A 19,243-nucleotide genomic window follows, 5' to 3' on the forward strand; every position below is an offset into this window, starting at 1 on the left:
ATATTTCATCTAGGAGTTATGAAAGCTAGGTATCTGGGAAAGAGATTAAATTAGGATTGAACATCTTGGTGAAAAAGCTAGCCTGTCCTATATTCTTCAAAATGAATATTTTCTTCCCTCTGAAACTGTGAAGGTGTCCATTCAAACCTATCTAAAATAGCATTAGAAATGCAGCAGACTGTAGTAGAAAGAGCATAGCATTCAGTCAGAGATCCAAATTCTAGTCTGAGGTATTCACAAGCTAAGTGTTTTTTGCCAAGTCTCTTAAATTTCCCGGGCCTTAGTTTTCTTATCTGTAAAACGAAAAGACTGAATTAAATCAGTGTTTTTCAGATTTGAGTGGTGAACCGTTATTTTTATGAAGTTAATTTAGAACAATTCCTATTTCTATAAAAAAATAGAAGAGTGCATAGCAAGTACAAAGTCTATATACAGTATGTGAATCCTGGGTAACTGGGAAGAAATTTTCAAAAGACCTTGAATTAGAAGATCTCTTAACGGTTTTATGAATTGTTCATGAGAAAGGCATGTAGTGTGGGGAATGGAGGGCGAGGCAACTTATTTCAAGTATGGGATATAAAATATATCACGTGTTCTTGCCATATAGTGTCAAGGCCAATGATCTTTAGAAAGAACAGACTTGTTTCAATAGGGTGTTTGGTTTACTCACAACAGGTAGAAAAGGAAAAAAAGCATTTATAGCTTGTGAATGTGGAAATATGTCTTATCCTTGAGATCAGAGAATTCTCAGTGTGAGAAGTGAACTGATGTATTGTGAATTACAGTCACTGATCAAGAGGTGGTATTATTCAGTCTGGCCAGAATGTTCTCTCACCAATCAAATTACTTTCAAACTAGAAAGTGAGAATGTGCTCTGCTTTTTGATTGCTTTGTTTATATTTCATCTGTTTTATTGTATATTTTGTGCTGTTTGTTGGGAAGCGGGTTCTTTTCATGGAGAGTAAGGGAAGGGGGAAGGCCCAGTATTTTTACAAGAAACATTGAATTTCAAGCTTAACTGGTTGCTGGAAATAACTGGGAAGTAAAAAATGCTAAGAAAGTATCAGGAGCACTACTCCAGTCTTAAGAAAGTAGGACTTAAGGGAATGGGTGCTAGAAATATGCTTTTATTTCTTCTTTTTTTATTGAGGTGGAGTTGATGTACAATATTATATGTTTCAGGCGTACAACATAGTGATAAACAATTTTTAAAGGTTATATTGCATTTGTAGTTATTACAGAATATTGGCTATATTCCCTGTGTTGTACAATATTTTTTAAAGGTTTCTTTCCCAGGTGATTCTGATGACCGGCCCTGTTTGGGATCAACTGGTCTAGAGACTCAGCTTCTCATCTCAGCTTCACCTGTGCCTAGCTATAGACGCCAGAGAAAATCTCATAACCTTTAAAGGTCTCCTTTTTCCAGTTCTAAAATTTACATTTATGTGATTCACTGAGATTTCTGATAAAGTTTCACAGTTAAAAGAAAGTTAACCACAAATCAGACAATGTCCATTTTTTAAAAAAAATTGGAGCTTGAGACATAAGTTTATATTTAGTTGTTCTAAAAAGGAAATTGTAATAATTTCTACATGCTGGGAAGGGTTCTCTTTTAATATTAGATCCCAATACCGACTTGTTGACAGTGTCAAGTGTTAATCAATGAGTAGGCTGTCCTCTTATGTGATTCCCCCGTATGCTCCTGTTTTATAATCCTGCCGGTTTCCCCTACTCCAATCATAAAAGTCTGAACTGGGACTAAATATTTCTGACCAACACAAACTGAGCTAATCAAATTTCATCCCCTCTGGGGAATTCAGGACTTGAATGAAATTACTTTGAGTCTGGGGTTCGCTGTTGTTGAGTTATACGAGTGAGAGCGATACAACCCTATAGGAGACCAAAACTATGAGGAACTTAGATCTTCCCCATGTTCCATCCTTTCCAAGACTTGATGGTTCAGTGATTCCTTCTATTCTGTAAACTACTTCCAAACTCTTTCTGATAAATTCTGTGTGTTTGCCTTAGGCTGGAGCTCTGCTGGTGTTGGGAAGGGAATAAAATCCTAAGGAATCTATTGTACAGAATAACTAACTTCTCTCCTATGTATCTAGAAAGGTGTTAGTTTTGTACCATCCTTGGGAGGCTTGAGAAAATAGTATTCAAAGCAGATGAGAAACCTGGTTTGAAAAATGCTGAGCTAGACAATGTTGATTTATGATGGTTTCAATAAAGCTATGACAGATGGGATGTGGGGAGGTTATGGAAGAATCAGTATGTAATTAATAATAATTATAATAATTCCATAATCATTATATTACTGATCCTTATTTTTAAAAAATATGAAGGTGTGGCATGACAGCATGACTATAGCCATTGTACTGAAGTAAGCTCAGACTCAGCTACATTTACTTGCCCATGGTCATGTAGCACCAACCATTAAGTGGGGGAACTGAACTCAGGGTTCCTAATTCCAAACCAAGGGTTCTATCCATAGGAAAACACTAGTCATTATTGATTTATCCTTTCATACATTAATTAGAGAAATATACATGCTCCCAAATTAATTCATATAAACATATAGTAAGTAATACCAGCTTTCTCTTCAAATGTTTTATTATACTAAGAATTTCATTTATATGGAAAAGTACCTTAAATTTGGGAGAAAAAAAAAATCATTACATTCTTTTAACATCCCAGCATATATTGGACCAAAAAGTCTGTTGAAGGTGTTCTTTTCCGGACTAAGGAAGAAAAGTGATCAGAATAGAAAGTTTATTTCTGACAGAGTGTGAACAGAACACCTTCCATGTTGCTTTGTTTTTCTTAAATTTGAAGTCCTTACAATATAAGAGGTAAAGTAGATCTAGAAGCTCAGGGAGACAGAGGTTGCTATGGAAAGTTCCTTGTAAAAGCAGCAGCCATCAGAAACCTTTGAAGACACTTTAGCATGTTGTGTGATTTTGACAGCAGGAAAGCAGTAGAGCTTGGCACAGAGTTGAGCCTCAGTAAATGTTTATTGAGTGAATCAATGAAACAGTGGCTCAATGAATCAAGAATGTTATAGGGCCATAAAATTTTAGAATTGAAAGAAACACTGGAGATCACTTAGTCCAGCTATGTCACTTTGCCAGGGAAGAAAATATGGCCCAGTGAGGCTAGCTGGAGTGGCCAAGGGCAGAGAGCTGAAAAGTGGCTGAGTGGAAACCAGCACTCAACTCTCCTGATCCTTAGTGCGATGCTTTTTTCCCTTAGAGAATGAAAAATAAAAACAACACAAAAACCTCATGAAATCATTTTGCAAGTCATCAAGGTATAAACCTCTTCAAAAGGGTAAACCATCAATAAAGAGACATATTTTTCCTTCCTTTATGCTATTTGTAATACCTCCATCTCTTTCTTACTCCATGAACCTGAATTAACCAAAAATTTCCTAGAATTAGGGTGCTGGGCATAATGATATTCTGGTTATTAAATCATTAGGTAAAAAGCTGATTTTTAAAAACTACTGGACAGTCCTTTAAAATATGGTAGTTAGTTTAATAATAACAATAATAATAACCAACAGTTGATTGCCCACCATATGCCAGGTATTTCTTTATGTTCACAGCAGCATGCTGAGGATACATTTTCTCGTAGAATTGTTAACTAAAGGCCCCTGACACAGAATTTAAGTAACCTCCACTATAAAGAAAATCTCTAGAAACGGGCCGGTTATCTTCCTCAGCACTTACTAGGAGACAGCAAAACTGATCTTTTGACCCCTCCTGATTCCTCCCTACCTCCCACCTTCCTTATCTACCTAAGCACTGGAGATGGGTGAGTGGGGCAGAAGAGTCAGTAGGCCATAGACCCCATGAAAATGTATTGTCCAAGGAGAAGTGTGCTTCCTTTACCCAAGGTTATCGGGAGAACAGACTACTGTAGAAGCGTGTGCAGTGCCTGCGTATGCCTGCAAAAGAGGAACGTCTGCATTCTTCATTCCTTACACATGACAGTGTCTGCATCAAATTTGCTGACCTGCCTCGTGCCTTTCTGAGGAGAGAAGGGGACCGGTACAGTGGACAGAGACCAAGGAGTGTAACCTATACTCTCAACGTCTGGTATAGCCAGGAGGCCTAAGATTCTATGGGTCATGCAGACACTCCACTTTAGTCTGGGGCTTGAGCCATCTGGCCAGTATCACTCACAAGAAGGCCACTTGCTGGGCTGCTGGGCCAGGGGATCACAGTAGCCAGATGCAGTGTGCTGGAACCAGAGGATGAAGCAGGTTGAGCCAGATGAATCTCTCTATCTCCACCACCCCACCCCTTAAATTATGTTTGGAAAATGCAGTGGGGAGGCCCTACAGAGCACTTAGGAATCTACCATTTGGAAGGCATCAGAGGTCAGTGAGGGTGAACCAAAGAAGCAGGTACAACCAACAGAAAGAGACTATAAGCATGGCCACTGTCCTGTTCTCTTCCTGTCATTGACTCCATCCCGATAAAATGGAAGGGCCAGGTGTATATGACTCTATAGCCCTCATTCCTATGGTCTATAACTTTATAACTGTTAGTCTCATTGCTAGCACTTTCATGCATATCCAGAATCCAAACTCCACACAGAAACCAGACTTAACTTTTAAAAATGTAAATCAGAACTTGTCACTCTCCAGCTTCAGTACTCCAATGGCTTCCCGTTGTACATGGAATAAAAGACACAGACGTAGAGAATGGACTTGAGGACACAGGGAGGGGTAATGGAAAGCTGGAACGAAGTGAGAGAGTGGCATGGACTTATATGTACATGGAATAAAATAGAAAAGTTTGACCAAGATGATGCCTGAATGAATTATTAATCTCCCTCTCAATTCCAGTTTGAGGACTGCTAGGTGCTTTACATGTGTGACTTTTGGATTCAGTATTCTTTGCCTTAAGTTCAAAGACATGCCATGGGTTTCCAGCATCCCTTCTCTTCCCCTAGTGCAAAGCGTGGTACTCTAAAATCCAAGTGTTCTTAGTTTATACTGATCTTAGTATAAATGAGGATTGTTTATAAATACAGGATATCTATAAATCTGCTATAAATATCATTGTCTTCCTATAATTATATATATAATAGTATATTTGCTATATATACATACATATAATTTATTTATTAGGTAAACATTAATTGACCCCAAAGGAATCATAAGTTCATATAGAGATTCTTTGCAAAGCCTAAATTCACCAAGCTATGTTTTTACTTTGATTGTGTCACTGGTATCCTCCAGGTTAAAAGATGCTAGAGTCTAGTTGTCACAGATTCAGCTGTGGGAGTTGAGCTGGAGGCAGGCCCAGAAATTGCGATATTGCACACCTGGTGAATGTTTGTTTATGACTTTCCCTGTGTGTCATATCATCTGTGCAGAACTGAATGGTCATCAGCCCAGTTAGGCATGGACTGGCCTGTTTGGTTCCCAGCACCTGCAGTTATTGAAACAAATGCAAATCAGCTGCACAGTAGGATTGGAAAATGGCCAGAGTGTTGGGCTATGTCCTATTTTTCTTTTTAATATGTTCAAGTTTAAGCTGCATTTAGTTTTTGGTAATGAATTAGAGGCTCATTTCATGGCAATACATAGGAAATAAGGAAGAACATGAGGTTGGAATAAAGAGGGCAAGAGTTATACATATTTTGATTCTACTCCAGTTTTTTATGTGACCACAGTTTTATCTGTTGAGGCCTCACTCTCTTCATCTAATAAATTAGAGCATTGTGCCAAATAATATCTGAGTCTTCTTTACCTTTCATATTTAATGACCTCACGTATGTTGTCGTTAAGAGTGTGCCTATTTTGGGGGTTATCTGATGGATTTTTGGCACCTTATTTCTGGACTGGTTGCCTTGAGGTGTATCTAAAGTGAAATAAAACCTTGAAGAATGAATATTTTATGAAGCTTGATTTCTTGCTGCAAACAATAGAAGTTAGCCTCAGAATTTCCGTAGGTTGAATCGCATTTGGGAATTTTGGAATGATTTACAGCATTGCATCAGGTAGAAAATCCAAGGAAAGAGTGAACTACTCTCCCTTTAAAATAATGCTGTTTTTCCTTATAGTGATCAATTGATTGTTTTAATTTCTAAATTACAGAGGGTTTTGGCCAATAAAACTATGCTGTTTTCTGTTACACTGAGGGACTGAGAATTTAACCTGATGTGATTTTCAATAGGCAGACTTTCTTTTCCTGTTTTTCTAAACTTGCTTTACCTTTATAGTCAGAGAAAGCCAGGCATGTTATTTAATTTAATAATGTAAACTTCTAGTGTGTACTTTTGTTTAGTCAAGGACATTTTCGGCACAATATTCTTGTGTATTTGACTTCTAGAGCAGTAAAACAAATGAAACAAGTCTCTTACTCAAACGTTGGTTTTTGTTCACTTGTTTTTTTTCACATGTTGATTTCAGTTTCTGGTTTGTGTTGAACACAATCTTAGAATGTATTTTAAGATGTAGTAAAACCTTATAAGCCTGTGTGATTTGGGATTGTGTCTGTGAAATGCAAGATAATCAAGAACAATAATGTAGGTCAGGTTCTTAGCTTAGGAAAATGGCCTGACATTCTTCATGTAAGTGAGAATAGTGGGACTCCTCTCTGCCTATAGACATCATTGTCCTTAGGAACTAGGGCCATTCCCTTGCAGATCCTTCACTTAGTAAAGAAGTTCAGTGAAGCTGAAAATTGTGGAAACGTAGGGTGAAATTAATGAGACTTTACCCCAAGCATAGGCAATGGGAAGGGGCATTATCCTGAGAATCAATTTCTGTGTGAACTTGGGGAGCCATTTAACCTTTCTCTGTGTAATATTCCTCTCTCTAAAGTAGAAGTCAGTAATTCTTGCTGTTGAAAAGGCTCTGTTTTTTCATTCTTCCATCCAAAGATTGAAAACCTTCTGCCATATGCAATTATGTTTTTCAGTTATGTTTTTCAGTTATGTTTAAGTTCTTTTTTTGATGAGTAATTTGTTTTCTGTCAAATTGAATGTTCCACCTATGGATACCTCTCTTAGAAAGTCTTCATTATATTGAGAATATGTTTTCCCATACCTTTCATGCTTTGATTCTACTTACACTCCTGTTTCCATACAAAATGGAATTACTCTTCTAGGGGACATCCTTCCTGATGTTTCAAGATACTGTCATGTATCCCCTAAATTTTTTCTTTAGAGGGTTTTTAACACTACCTTATATAATCTAGAAGCCTTTTATCATCTTAGCATATATCCAGACGTACTCCAGCTTGTCTAAATAGGAGTGTGATAACAGGCATGAGCTGCCTAGCACTAAAGCACAAGACCGTCCCATCCCTCCTCTAAGAACTTTCATGAATGTAACCCGTGCATACCTGGGCTGTTTTGAATGTCTCTATCGCACTGTTGATTCATGTTCTAAATCCTCTAAAGGTTTGGCTTTGTTTGTTTTATCTGATGTGTCCAGGGAAATCTTGTTTCCTATATACTCTTACTTGTTCAGTTGAGTAGTTTTAGACCCGAGAATAGAACTCAGGTTTATTCCCATTAAATTTAACTTTGTCAGAATCAGCTTATCTAGTCAGCATAACAAGAACTTGTACAATTTGGATTTTTTCATTGAAATTTCCTTCAGGAAATTAGATGAGCAAGAACTGTGTATTTTCATCTAAATTATTAGAGGGCTGAAAATTGAATAGGACTAATTCCAATGGCACTCTGTTAGATCTCTTCCTCCAATTGTATTGCATAGGAAAGCAAATTAATATAGAATATTAGAAAAATGCTCCAAGCTTTTGAGCAGTTTATTTTTTAATTGTTTCTCTAATTCTATCATAGCATTTCTATGATTAATAACAGAGACTCCCTTTATCTTGCCAATGATCCATTAATCAGCACATTTGGATATGGTCCTTCAAACAATTATAATTATATCCATTGCAGCTTATAAACTTTTTCTAAATCCTATGAGGTCGCTCTGGAGAGCAAATGGTATTAAGGGATATTAATATGCATTGAAAAGTTTTTAAATGCTACATAACTGGTATTATTATTGTTGCTATTATTTTCATTTTTACTAATAAAAGTAACATTAATGGGAGTAATGTCTTGCTCATATCACCCTATGAATCAGGAAGAAAAGACTTTATCAGGTGAACTTGTTTTGTTCTCAATCATATAGATTATTTAAACTAGTATTTAAATTATTTTTTGAAATATAATATAAATACTAAGAAGTGCACGTATCATAAGTGTACAGCTATATGATTTTTTGCACTCTGATCACACCCATAACCAACACCAGATCCAGAACAGAACATTGCTAGCACCCAAAAAGTCCTCCTAACTAGTCCCTGCTTCATATCTACCAAAGGTAGCCATTACCTTGACTTACAACAGTAGAGATTAGTTTTTGCTTGTTTAAAAACATTTTATATAACTGGAATCATAAGTATGTTCTCTTTTATGTGTGGAATTCTTTTTACTCAGTGTTATTATTCTGAGATTTATCCATATTTTTGCACATAGTTGTAGATTATATATTCTCATTGTTGTCTAATATTTCACTGTGTAACTGTACCCCGATTTATTTATCCAATGATTTATTTATCATTGATTGGCATTTCAGTGCCAATCAATGTTCAGTGCTGTTCAGTTTGAGATTATTATGCAGAGTGCTGCTGTAAACATTCTAGTATGTTATTCTGATGATCTTTTTGTCCATTTTGTTGGATGTAGCCTTACAAGTGGGGATTACTGGGTCATAAGGTAGGCAGGTGTTTAGCTTTAAAAGATATTGCTAATTTCAAAAAGCAGTTCTCACCAGCAATACATGAGAGTTCTAGTTGCTCCACATCCTCACTAAACACACTTTGTGCATTTTGTCTTTTTCATTTTATTCATTGTAGTGGAATGTATTGATATTTTATTGTGGTTTAGTTTGCATTTCTCTGAATACTAATAAGAACATCTTTCCATATGGATATCTTTTTATCATGGATAAAAGTGTCTGTTCCTGTTGGTTTGGCTAGTTTTTTTTTGTTTTGTTTTTTTTCCTGATTGATTTGTATAAGTTCTTTATGTATCCTGGCTATAAGAATTTGTTGATATACATGTTGCTGTGAATCTAATTTCTTTTTGATGTTTATTGTTTTAGAATATTCTAGAAATGCACAAGATATTTGGGACTTACATTTTAAAATGGACATAGACCCATTCTTTAGGTGTTCAACAGGAAAGCATAAATAACTCTTCACTATGCTGCTTGGTATTTGCATATGACATAGCAGAAAACAATGACAAAGACTGTATGGTAACAAATAATTGGAGGAATTGTAGTCCTCTTGAAGAAAGTAGAATGACTTATGTATTCTCACATAGTACACATATTCTTTCTTGAAAAAGAACATAGCAAAAAGATTTTCCCTGCTTAGATTCATGTCTCATTTATGGCCTTTTGAGGTAATGATATATTATACAGCGTGATTTTTTCCAAAACTATGTGGTTGCATTTAATGCAAATTTAAATCATCTAAATTTGATGTTAAACAATATAAAAGGAGTGATACATTTCCATTTTTAAGTAATAGGAATATGATGGTGTGAAATGTCATCAATTCTCATATAACTTCACAGCTTTCCATCTAGTGAACTGCAAACTCTATTTACTATTTTTTTCCTTTGGCTCTGCCACATTATCTGGCAAATAAATCCTTTGTCAAGATTTATTTTGAATAAATCATATTTGGAATGATGTGAAATCACTTAGATAAAATGCTACAGCCTTTTAACTTATCAAACCTCTTTAAGCCCCCAAACTCTGTTATTTAGTATTTAAGGGTAGTCAGAGGCTGAATTCTAATCCTGCTTCTGTGGTTGGTGCACTTTCTGAATTTGACAGTCATTTAAACTCCATGGGCATCATTTTCTTAACAATGTAAAGAATGGGCTAGAAGAGGGTCTCTAAAACTCCCTTTGGCTCAGAGACCTGTTCTGAGTATTCCTTGGGGATGAAAAATTGGCAAATATCCTCTTCAGATAAGTGAATCTCAGTATATCTGATGTATGTATACAGATATGAACCAGAATTCACTTGACTCCCTATCATCAAATGATCAGAACAGTGAGAAGAGAGAAATGAATTGAAGGGAATTGGGAATTGTATTTTTATTGACTACGGTAACAATTTTCTAAAGACTGACACCTTTATAATATGTGACGTTCCCACGGGCTAGCATAAGGCCAAATAGTGCTTATTGCCGTCGGTCGATCTTCAGCTCATCGGCACTCTCATTAGCATTGGATAAGAATTACTATTTTTCCATAGCTTTTACAAAGCCTGGAGTTTTTCTATCTTTTCATATCACTTTTTGTCAATTTCATGGCTATGAAATAGTTTCTGAATATAATTTGATTTTTGCCTTTCCCTGAAGACTCATAGAATTGAGCATCTTTTTATTTATTCATACAGCATATACCTGTTTTTCTATGAAATTACTATACATTTATTTTGCCCATTTTCCCATTGTTCATCTTGTTTTTCAAACCGAGTTATCAGAATGCTTTGCGAATCCTGTATTGTAGTCCTTTGTAGATTAATATGGTATGAAAATATTTTCTACCAACCTAATTTAGATTCTTACTCTGTTTATGGTATTATTGATGAACCAGGTGTTCTTAATTTTAATGCAGTTGAATTTATCAATATTTTATTAGTGATTTTTGTGGCTATTTAATAAATCCTTCCATACTTCAGTATTGTAATTTCTTGTCTTACAAAAGTTTTACAGACTTACCTTACTAATTTATATCCTTAGTCCATGGAGAATTCATTTTTTGTAAACAAAATGATGTAAAGATCCAATTTCACTTTATTCATGTAGATAACCAGTTGTCCCAGCACCATTTATTGACTAATCTATACTTTGCTCACTTATTTGCAATGCCTGACTTGATATAAGTCATTTTCATATATGCTTAAGAATATTTTTAGTTTGATTATTATCTTTATTCTCCCCCTTTTGTCTTCCCTAATGCATTATCTTTATTATCATAATTTTCTAATAATTGTTCATCTTTACAGGAAAGTTCCTTAATCTTCTTTCTCTGGTGTATCTTGGCTATTTTGGGCTCTTTGTTTTTCTCATAGAACTTGTAGAATCAGCTTTTCGTATTCATTTAAAAAAAATCATTGAGATTTTCACTGGAATTTCATTGAATCTATAGATCTGTTTATATGTTTAAAATATTGATTTTTCCCTTGTACGTATAACCCTACGATCTTTCTGAAATATCTTCAACCCAACAGTTTTTTTTTAAGATAATTTTGGTCTTTCAGTGTATACAATTATATTTGCTAATATGATGTGGTTTTTTTCACTTATACTCTTGATAATGCTTATGTGTTTCTCTTGTCGTCCTACATTATCTAGGACTTTAAGCACAGTATGTTGATAGTGGGCATCTGTGTTCTGTTTCTGATCTTAAAGAGAGTGTTCTAGATTTCACAGTGAAGTATGACATATGCTATTTGTTTTAGATCATTTATCACATTTATTACATTAGGCAGGCAAGGAGGAAGACATCTACCATTTCTAGTGCCCACCAACTTTGCCAGATGCCTGTACAGCATTATCTCATTATATCCTGAAAGACTGGTATCACTAACCATTTTTAGAAACTGAGATTTTAAAAGATGCATGATTGCCCCCAGTACAGTTAACAAGTGGCCAGCTAGGATCTAAATTCATAGTTTAGCCTGCTTCTTTTTTTTTCCTAGTATATCAGAAATATTTTCTTGTGCTGGCTCCCAATATCAAGGCACTTGCCATATTGAACTGACCAGGGAAACAAACACCTAAACTGTAGACATTCAGAGACAAGGATTGGGTCAGTCTTGGTCACTCTATTATCCCTAAAGACTAGCACTGGGCTTAACAGTTGGGGGGATTTCAGCCAATATTTTGAGTGTTTGAATGGAAGGGACCCTCTAGTATGGATTGGGCTGTGCTTGGTGACTCTGCCTCAGAATGTGGTGGGTTGAGCCTGACCACTAGTCTTCACTAATAGTTTACTAGTAGACAGTGACTCTCCCTCAAGGATTCACTGTCTTGTGAAAGTTCTTAGGTGCTCACGATCTTACTCAGTGCCATGCCTTGTTTACCTGTAGCTGCTTATGGTACTTTCTGTATCCAGAGAGTCAGGTCATTGGGCCTTGATGAGCTGAGACCTTGATTTGAGCTCTGATGCAAAGGCATGAGTTATTAGATTATTGAATGACAATATTCCTGAGGTAAAATCCTATTGCCAGGTTAAGAGTGAGACCCCTGTTAGTATGTGAACCCTCCAGTGAGCGTAGTAGAGATGCTGTATTACCAGGGCAGCAGGTTAAGGTTCTCTAGTATCACTTATAATTCTATGTTTATAGTTTATCGGAAGCTCAGTCCGAACCATACTGTCCCATTGTTCTTGGTACAACGCCATCATTGCCTAGAAAGTTGAGGGAGCTTTTGGCTTCTACTCTTTTTTTGGTTAAACTCGTTTAATTAGTGGGAAAAGACTGCTCTTTCCAAATAGCCACCTTTCTGTTTGATCTAACATTTTGTGGGATCTACATTGTTACTCCTAAACGTAGTAAAGACTGAGATATATAGACAATGTTGAGACTTCATTTACATGCTGTTCCCCTGAGGATGTCCTGGATTTCCAGTCTCATAAAAGCCAGCCCTGCCATCTGTCTGGTGAGATCAGGGAATGAACCAACGATCCAACTAATGCCATTAAGCCTTCTATCACTGCCGCCTCCACCCAGGGAGAAAAAATGCACTTGCTCTATAGGAAATCTATTTACTTCCAGACCAAATTCTATTATTTTTTCTTTGCTTTCCCCTCATCAGATAATCTGTCATGGTTTCTCAGTGGTGGAAATATTTGGCTCTTCACTGAGAAGATCTTTGAATATAAATGCCTCACTGAAAATTAAAATAACGCCTCAGTTGGATGGAGAGAATGTTGTAAACACATTGGAATCCATTGTTGCCAGCAGAGTAGAACCATCCAATATGTATTTATGGTACCTGACTCGTGCCCTCAAGATATCACAGAGCTACTTTCTCTGATCAGAGCTCTTGCAGTGATACTTAAAAATGCATTGAATTTTCACGAATGTCAGCTTTAGCTATTGCAGTCGATGGCCCAAGAGCTGAGGTTTATTAAAAATATACTGCCAGGGCTTCCCTGGTGGCGCAGTGGTTGAGAGCCCGCCTGCCGATGCAGGGGCCACGGGTTCGTGCCCCGGTCCGGGAAGATCCCACATGCCGCGGAGCGGCTGGGCCCGTGAGCCATGGCCGCTGAGCCTGCGCGTCCGGAGCCAGTGCTCCGCAACGGGAGAGGCCACAACAGTGAGAGGGCCGCGTACAGCAAAAAAAAAAAAAAAAAAAAATATACTGCCACCTACAGTACTATTTAACTCTCTTTGACAGGGCTCTTGTCGTGAATGTTAACTAGACAAAGAGTTCATTTGGGGGCTGATTAGTTATTGTTTCTGTGAAGATTTGCTAATTTACATAGTATGTTTCTTTACTTACGCATGTATGTATCTGTTTTCCTCTAGGAAAAGAAGAATACATTGCCACTTTCAAGGGATCTGAATACTTCTGCTACGACTTGTCTCAAAACCCCATTCAAAGCAGCAGCGATGAAATAACTCTGTCCTTTAAAACCCTTCAGAGGAATGGACTGATGCTTCACACTGGGAAATCAGCTGATTATGTCAATCTCGCCCTGAAAAATGGAGCTGTCTCTCTGGTCATTAATTTGGGATCAGGGGCCTTTGAAGCACTAGTGGAGCCCGTGAATGGAAAGTTTAATGATAATGCCTGGCATGATGTGAAAGTCACCAGGAATCTGCGTCAGGTAACAGCGCAGTGGATAAGAGAGTAACTGGCTTTGTTTCTCGCTACAGCTGTGTGTGTGGTACTTGAAAACCCTAACAACATGATACAGGGCTCCTCAGAGTGGCTTACAAATTAGCTCTTTCTTCTTCTGAGATGAATCTTCCTGCCATACTTGAGCAGGGGCATATCTAGAAAGTTCCAGGGGCCTAAAGGCTATTTTGACACAGCGACATATGACAGTTTCCCAGAGGGCTGCAAGGTTATCCCTGCGACCTGCCCTTCCTGTGATGTGTGTGATTCTGTTGTGTTTTTAGTTTTTTGTTTATTTGATTTTAAATTATAGTTTTCATGGTGATCATTTGGAAGCATGCACATTGGGGTCATTAAATCACAGTTCCTTTTTTGTCGTTAAAAAAAAAATATCCAACAACAGTGTGTTTGTGATTTGGGAATGTATCAGTCCCTACTCCCTCCCCACCCCAAACTCTGAAATGAGGACAAGAAGAGTCCCTGAGGGGGAAAAATGACTTTGGGGATTTCCACATCTCCTGAAGAGTCTGTTTATGAAGGTATTTTTACTTTTAGCACAGACACTTATGTTAAATCCCAAATGTCTCTGGAGAGGCCAGTTCGTCTTCTAGATGCCCATTTCTATTTGATTGTATTTAAAAAAAATTCTTCCAAGTGTCTACATTTTAGAAAAATATCAATTTTTCAGTAAATCTATGGGTCCCCATATACTGTATGCTTTTAATTGAGACATATTATTACAGTATATATATATATATATATACAGATGAAAGTGAATAGATTGTCCTTTTATGCTGAACATGATAAGTTTTGATTATTATTTGAAATTTTATCATATTACAACGTACCATTCTGTTAAGTGTTGACAGTGACTAATTTTTCTGCAGTACCTGCTGATCTCAAACTAATATCCTTAACATACTTGTTGTTTCTCTGAACAGTTGCAGAATGACCGGATTGTCTCTGGTTTTCCTTTACTAAAACAGCCCTCTCTTTCTGAGCTGTTAACTGTCTAACCTTTTCTTTCCCACTTCTGAAAGGCTTAACTATCCAAGCTAGAGAAGCAAACAGGAATTTTAGGAGTGCAGATTTAGTCTAGCTGAGGCAGAAAAGTAAAAATGAAGGATTTCTTGAGACCCTCCAAGACCTTTCAGAGGCCTTAGTGTCATGGGAGGGGCCCTGCATGCTTCACACCTGCCTTGGGGGATAGTTGCCCACCATCGGGGTAGCTGTAGACCACGGATTTCCTATAAGTGTGTCTCTTTGGTTTTCCCTTTTTATTTTTCTCTCAGATTCGCACCAAGAGGCCGAAGGCTCATTTGAGAGAAGCACAGAAGGAAGGGTGGGGCTTGAGGAGCCTACTTTCTAGATTTGCCTTTGCTCAGGTTACAAACCAAACTATGAATTGGTAGCTCAAAGGAAACTGCAGTTATACAGCCGGGGTGCATGTGTGGCAGGACAGATTAAAAACAAATCCATTCTACTCATTCTTTGTGTCAGGATCTTTGCTTTGTTTCATTGCAGTAAACTGTGACCCTAAAGTCCATCAATATGACCGAAGGAAGTTTTGGAGTTGAGCAGAAGTCCCTGTATGCTGTAAAATTGAGTAGTAGGGCAATGCCAACCGATTCCTATGAATTTGCTGGGACTGGGGTGGGCCAGGGTTGGGGAGGGATCACTTATGGGCGAAAGGCGTCAGTGGTCAGCTGATGAGCTTTAGGCCTTTGAATCCCTTTTAGACTTTTTCAATGTCTGTCAGATGTACTCAGGGAGACAAAGGAACATTGCCATATGTCTGTTTCTGTCTCATAGCAAGTTACGAACAATACTGGCAGGAAAAATATTACCTCTGTGGGAGGCCTATTTGTTAGTCTGCTTTTTTCTTGTAAAATTTTTTTGCCCTTTTTCTATGTTACTAACATGCTTAATAACTAACATGTCATTCATGGAATGTTTCATTCTACTAACCGTTACCTGAATCAAAAAATGTACTAACATGGTAGAGACCATCATATTTTTTAAGTAACGATCGTTATTCTGTTCACAGTTTTTAATTTCCTTTCTCCCCCCTTCTCCACAAAGCACTCAGGCATTGGACACGCTATGGTAAACAAACTACATTGTTCGGTAGATATCATTCTAATTGTTTCTTATTTTGGGTTTGCCGTGTGTTTTCTTTCTTTCTTTTAACTGTAGACATCATTAACAAAAGAGGAACTGCGGTTGGTACTCTTCTGCTTACTTTGACCTCCTTCTTTTCATCTGTTGTTGACCTTCTTATTTTTTACCTGTTCCTGTCAACTTCTGTTTTCCAACTCACCTGTAGGGGCATCGTTAACGTTTCGAACGTTTTGCATCCAGCTGTGGTTAACACGGGATAAGACAAAATGGTGGCTGGCCCGAGTGACCGCAAGCTCAGCCAGTCTCGAACCATTCATGACGCATGGCATGCACCCTTGATTTGGGAATGCTGGAGATGCCACACCCACTCATCTTTCCGTCATCACAGAGCAGTTGTGTTTTCCTTTGGTTCTCCCCGTTTTCTTTCCTTTCCTTTCTGAACGGTACTGTCCCTCCTGCATGTGCACATCAGCGTGTGCTGCTTCCACTGGTTGTTTTGTTTCCCCTCGCCTTTGGCATGGACGTAGGCACTTGCATGCTGGACAGCTGCTGCTCAATAGTGCAAACAGTGACGTTGCTGGAAAGAGCTTGCGCCTTTTCTGTTAACAAGGTGCACGTTGTGATTAGTTAATAACAGACGACTAAACTTTGCTAATATGTACTACCAGCAAAACTAACCTAGGAAGCATTTTACTAACACCATTTTTGTGTCTGCTAAATAACTTTTGAGTTGCCGTAGGGATGATGCTGACACTTGTTCAATAATCAGTTAACTCTCTAACTAGTTTAGATCTCTTAGGGCTAGTTGCATAGAATCGGAGAATAAACCTCTAACAGACATGAAAATGGGTTCCGCCATAGGTCTAAAAATAAAAACCAAACAAACAGAAAAAAAAAAACAAAAACCAAAACGCAAAATGAAAAACTAAAACAAAACAAAACACAAAACAGGCATATCCCAGGATTACAGTATCTAGGTCTGAGTATAGCGTGTCCTTTCCCTGTGCTTTGTTATCTAGGTGACAATATCAGTGGATGGGATTCTTACCACAACGGGCTACACGCAAGAAGATTATACCATGCTGGGGTCTGATGACTTTTTCTATGTTGGAGGCAGTCCCAGCACAGCAGACCTTCCCGGGTCACCAGTCAGTAACAACTTTATGGGCTGTCTCAAAGAGGTAAATATCACCGTCACCGGAATCATTCCTAATTCATGACCTCATCATTTCAGATCCAGACTGAAAGCGCCTTTGCTGAAGACCCAGAGTTTGTGGTGTCAGGGGGCACAACCTTAAATTCAATATTCCACTGTTGTTTATATAGGATTGGGGGGATGGGGGCAACTCATAGAACATTATCAAGGAATTAAGTTCCTCTTCTTTACAGTCTGTAAGTAATTCACAATTATGATTTGCAGGGGGCAGTTGTATATTAGCTATAAAAGAAAGTCAAACACAAAGAAATACTGGGTCTAGAGTTAAGCCAAACACCTTGCTCATTTCTACTTAAATGCCTTAGGTGTTATATATGCAGCAGTGACTTATTTGACCATTACAGGAAAGAAGAAGAAAAAAAATAGGCTATGAGAGACCAAATGCAACAAAAACAAGATGAATCTATGTGATGAAATAATTTTGTTCCTAGGTTTTAAATATGTTCTGAAGGAAGTAAAGATGTTTCATTTGTGATCCAATGAACTCACTTGATACTTACCTGAGTGAAGCTATCAGGCTAAAAGATACCAAGAATTTCATCCCTCATTCCCTGCTGTCATTGTTGGTTGTAACTTTTGATGGGATCGGGACTTGTTGGGGTATGGGAAGAAAAAGATCAGGAAGATCTTTGGATTTCAACTTGTATGAATATTTTTCCATAACAGCTGCCTGTTTTCATTCAGGCACAACCCAGTTTCTCTTGGCTGCTAGAACCAGAAGTTCCTCTTGCATTATATGACTGTAGTTTAATGGTACAGACCTCTAAAATTTAATAACTTTGAATTTATTAATGATTAGCCATAGGTGGTGTTGGTAAGCAGTGATGTACTTTGGTTTATTTATTTATTGGAGCATAGCTGCTTTACAGTGTTGTGTCAGTTTCTGCCGTACAGCAAAATGAATCAGTTATACATATATCCCTTCTTTTTTGGATTTGGTTTATTTTAAAGAAAATATTGTAATCATATAAACTCAATTCAAGTAAGCATCAGTGAAAAACAATCCATGCTTGAATTATCCTTACCTGTTTTTCATTTATGTAAATATACTGGATGTTGCATTGCCCAGTATGTGAATGTATATGGAAGAGTCCTAAAAAGGATTCGAAAACGCTGTAGTTTTAACAAATACAAGGAGATGCAGTTCTGAAAGGGTGAATCTAACTATGCTTTGTGGTGGAAGGGATTGATTGCCTCCCAGAGAATAACTTTTACTTTTTACAGATACATAACATGACCCAGGACTGTGCTAAGCTCTGTGAGCATTATAAAATCCTAATAATTATGATCATTGTTATAACAGTAGGCATTTTCTGAGCTCTTATTTTGTGCCTAATGCAATACTAAGTGCTTTGCAGGAATCTCCACAATATATGAAGTAATTATCTGCACTTTTCAGACAAGGAAACTGAGGTTTGGAGAGGTAAGTTTCTTGAGCAAGGTCTCATGGCTAAGAAGTCTGCAAGCCTAGAGCATGATCATGGCAGTCTGAATTCAGAGACTTGTGTGCTCTTAGCCACCATAATAAACAGTGTCCTAACAGAATGTTTGTTAGGAGATTGTGTAAACCCTCAGTTCTGTTACAAACAGAAACAACTTTTAGAAATGTAAACTAGACATTTCTGTGTGGTACAGTTATGCGCATTTGAGTACAAAAGAGAGTGAATGAGTGGAGATCTAGTAGACAAGGAAAATACACAGAAGAGTCAGGATGTGAGAGCGTATTGAAGGATAATTATGAGCCGGGGGTGGAGGACATGTTTCAGGTTGGGGAGAAGCATGGTGAAAACATAGTTAGATTTCACAATATGATGCCTGAAACCCTTTCTGGTGATAGGAATTGGGGTGGGGGCAGAATCACACCCCCAGTCATCCACACCATTTCCTCATTTTCACTGTGAACAGATCAACCTATGGTCAGTCCCTAGGCCCTGCTTTATCTACAGAAAGTTAATCTTGCTGTGGACTGGAAAAAGGAAAGGGAATCCAA

General features: G+C 37.6%; 1 protein-coding gene across 18 annotated transcripts in view; it reads left to right on the top strand.

Annotated features, from left to right (window-relative positions):
• NRXN1 (neurexin 1) overlaps window positions 1-19,243 on the top strand; it is a 1,121,172-nt gene that overhangs the window by 417,777 nt on the left and 684,152 nt on the right. For 7 of the 18 annotated variants that reach the window (XM_060026644.1, XM_060026629.1, XM_060026639.1 and 4 more), the window contains 2 exons: window positions 13,604-13,905; window positions 17,057-17,218. In XM_060026644.1, coding sequence (XP_059882627.1) covers window positions 13,604-13,905; window positions 17,057-17,218 — 464 coding nt within the window. Of the gene's footprint in view, window positions 1-13,603; window positions 13,906-15,998; window positions 16,044-17,056; window positions 17,219-19,243 lie in introns of all 18 variants that reach the window. The other 11 variants (XM_060026631.1, XM_060026633.1, XM_060026637.1 and 8 more) reach the window with 2 other exon arrangements.

This window comes from Delphinus delphis, chromosome 12 (genome assembly GCF_949987515.2).
Source record: "Delphinus delphis chromosome 12, mDelDel1.2, whole genome shotgun sequence".
Lineage (NCBI taxonomy): Eukaryota > Metazoa > Chordata > Mammalia > Artiodactyla > Delphinidae > Delphinus > Delphinus delphis.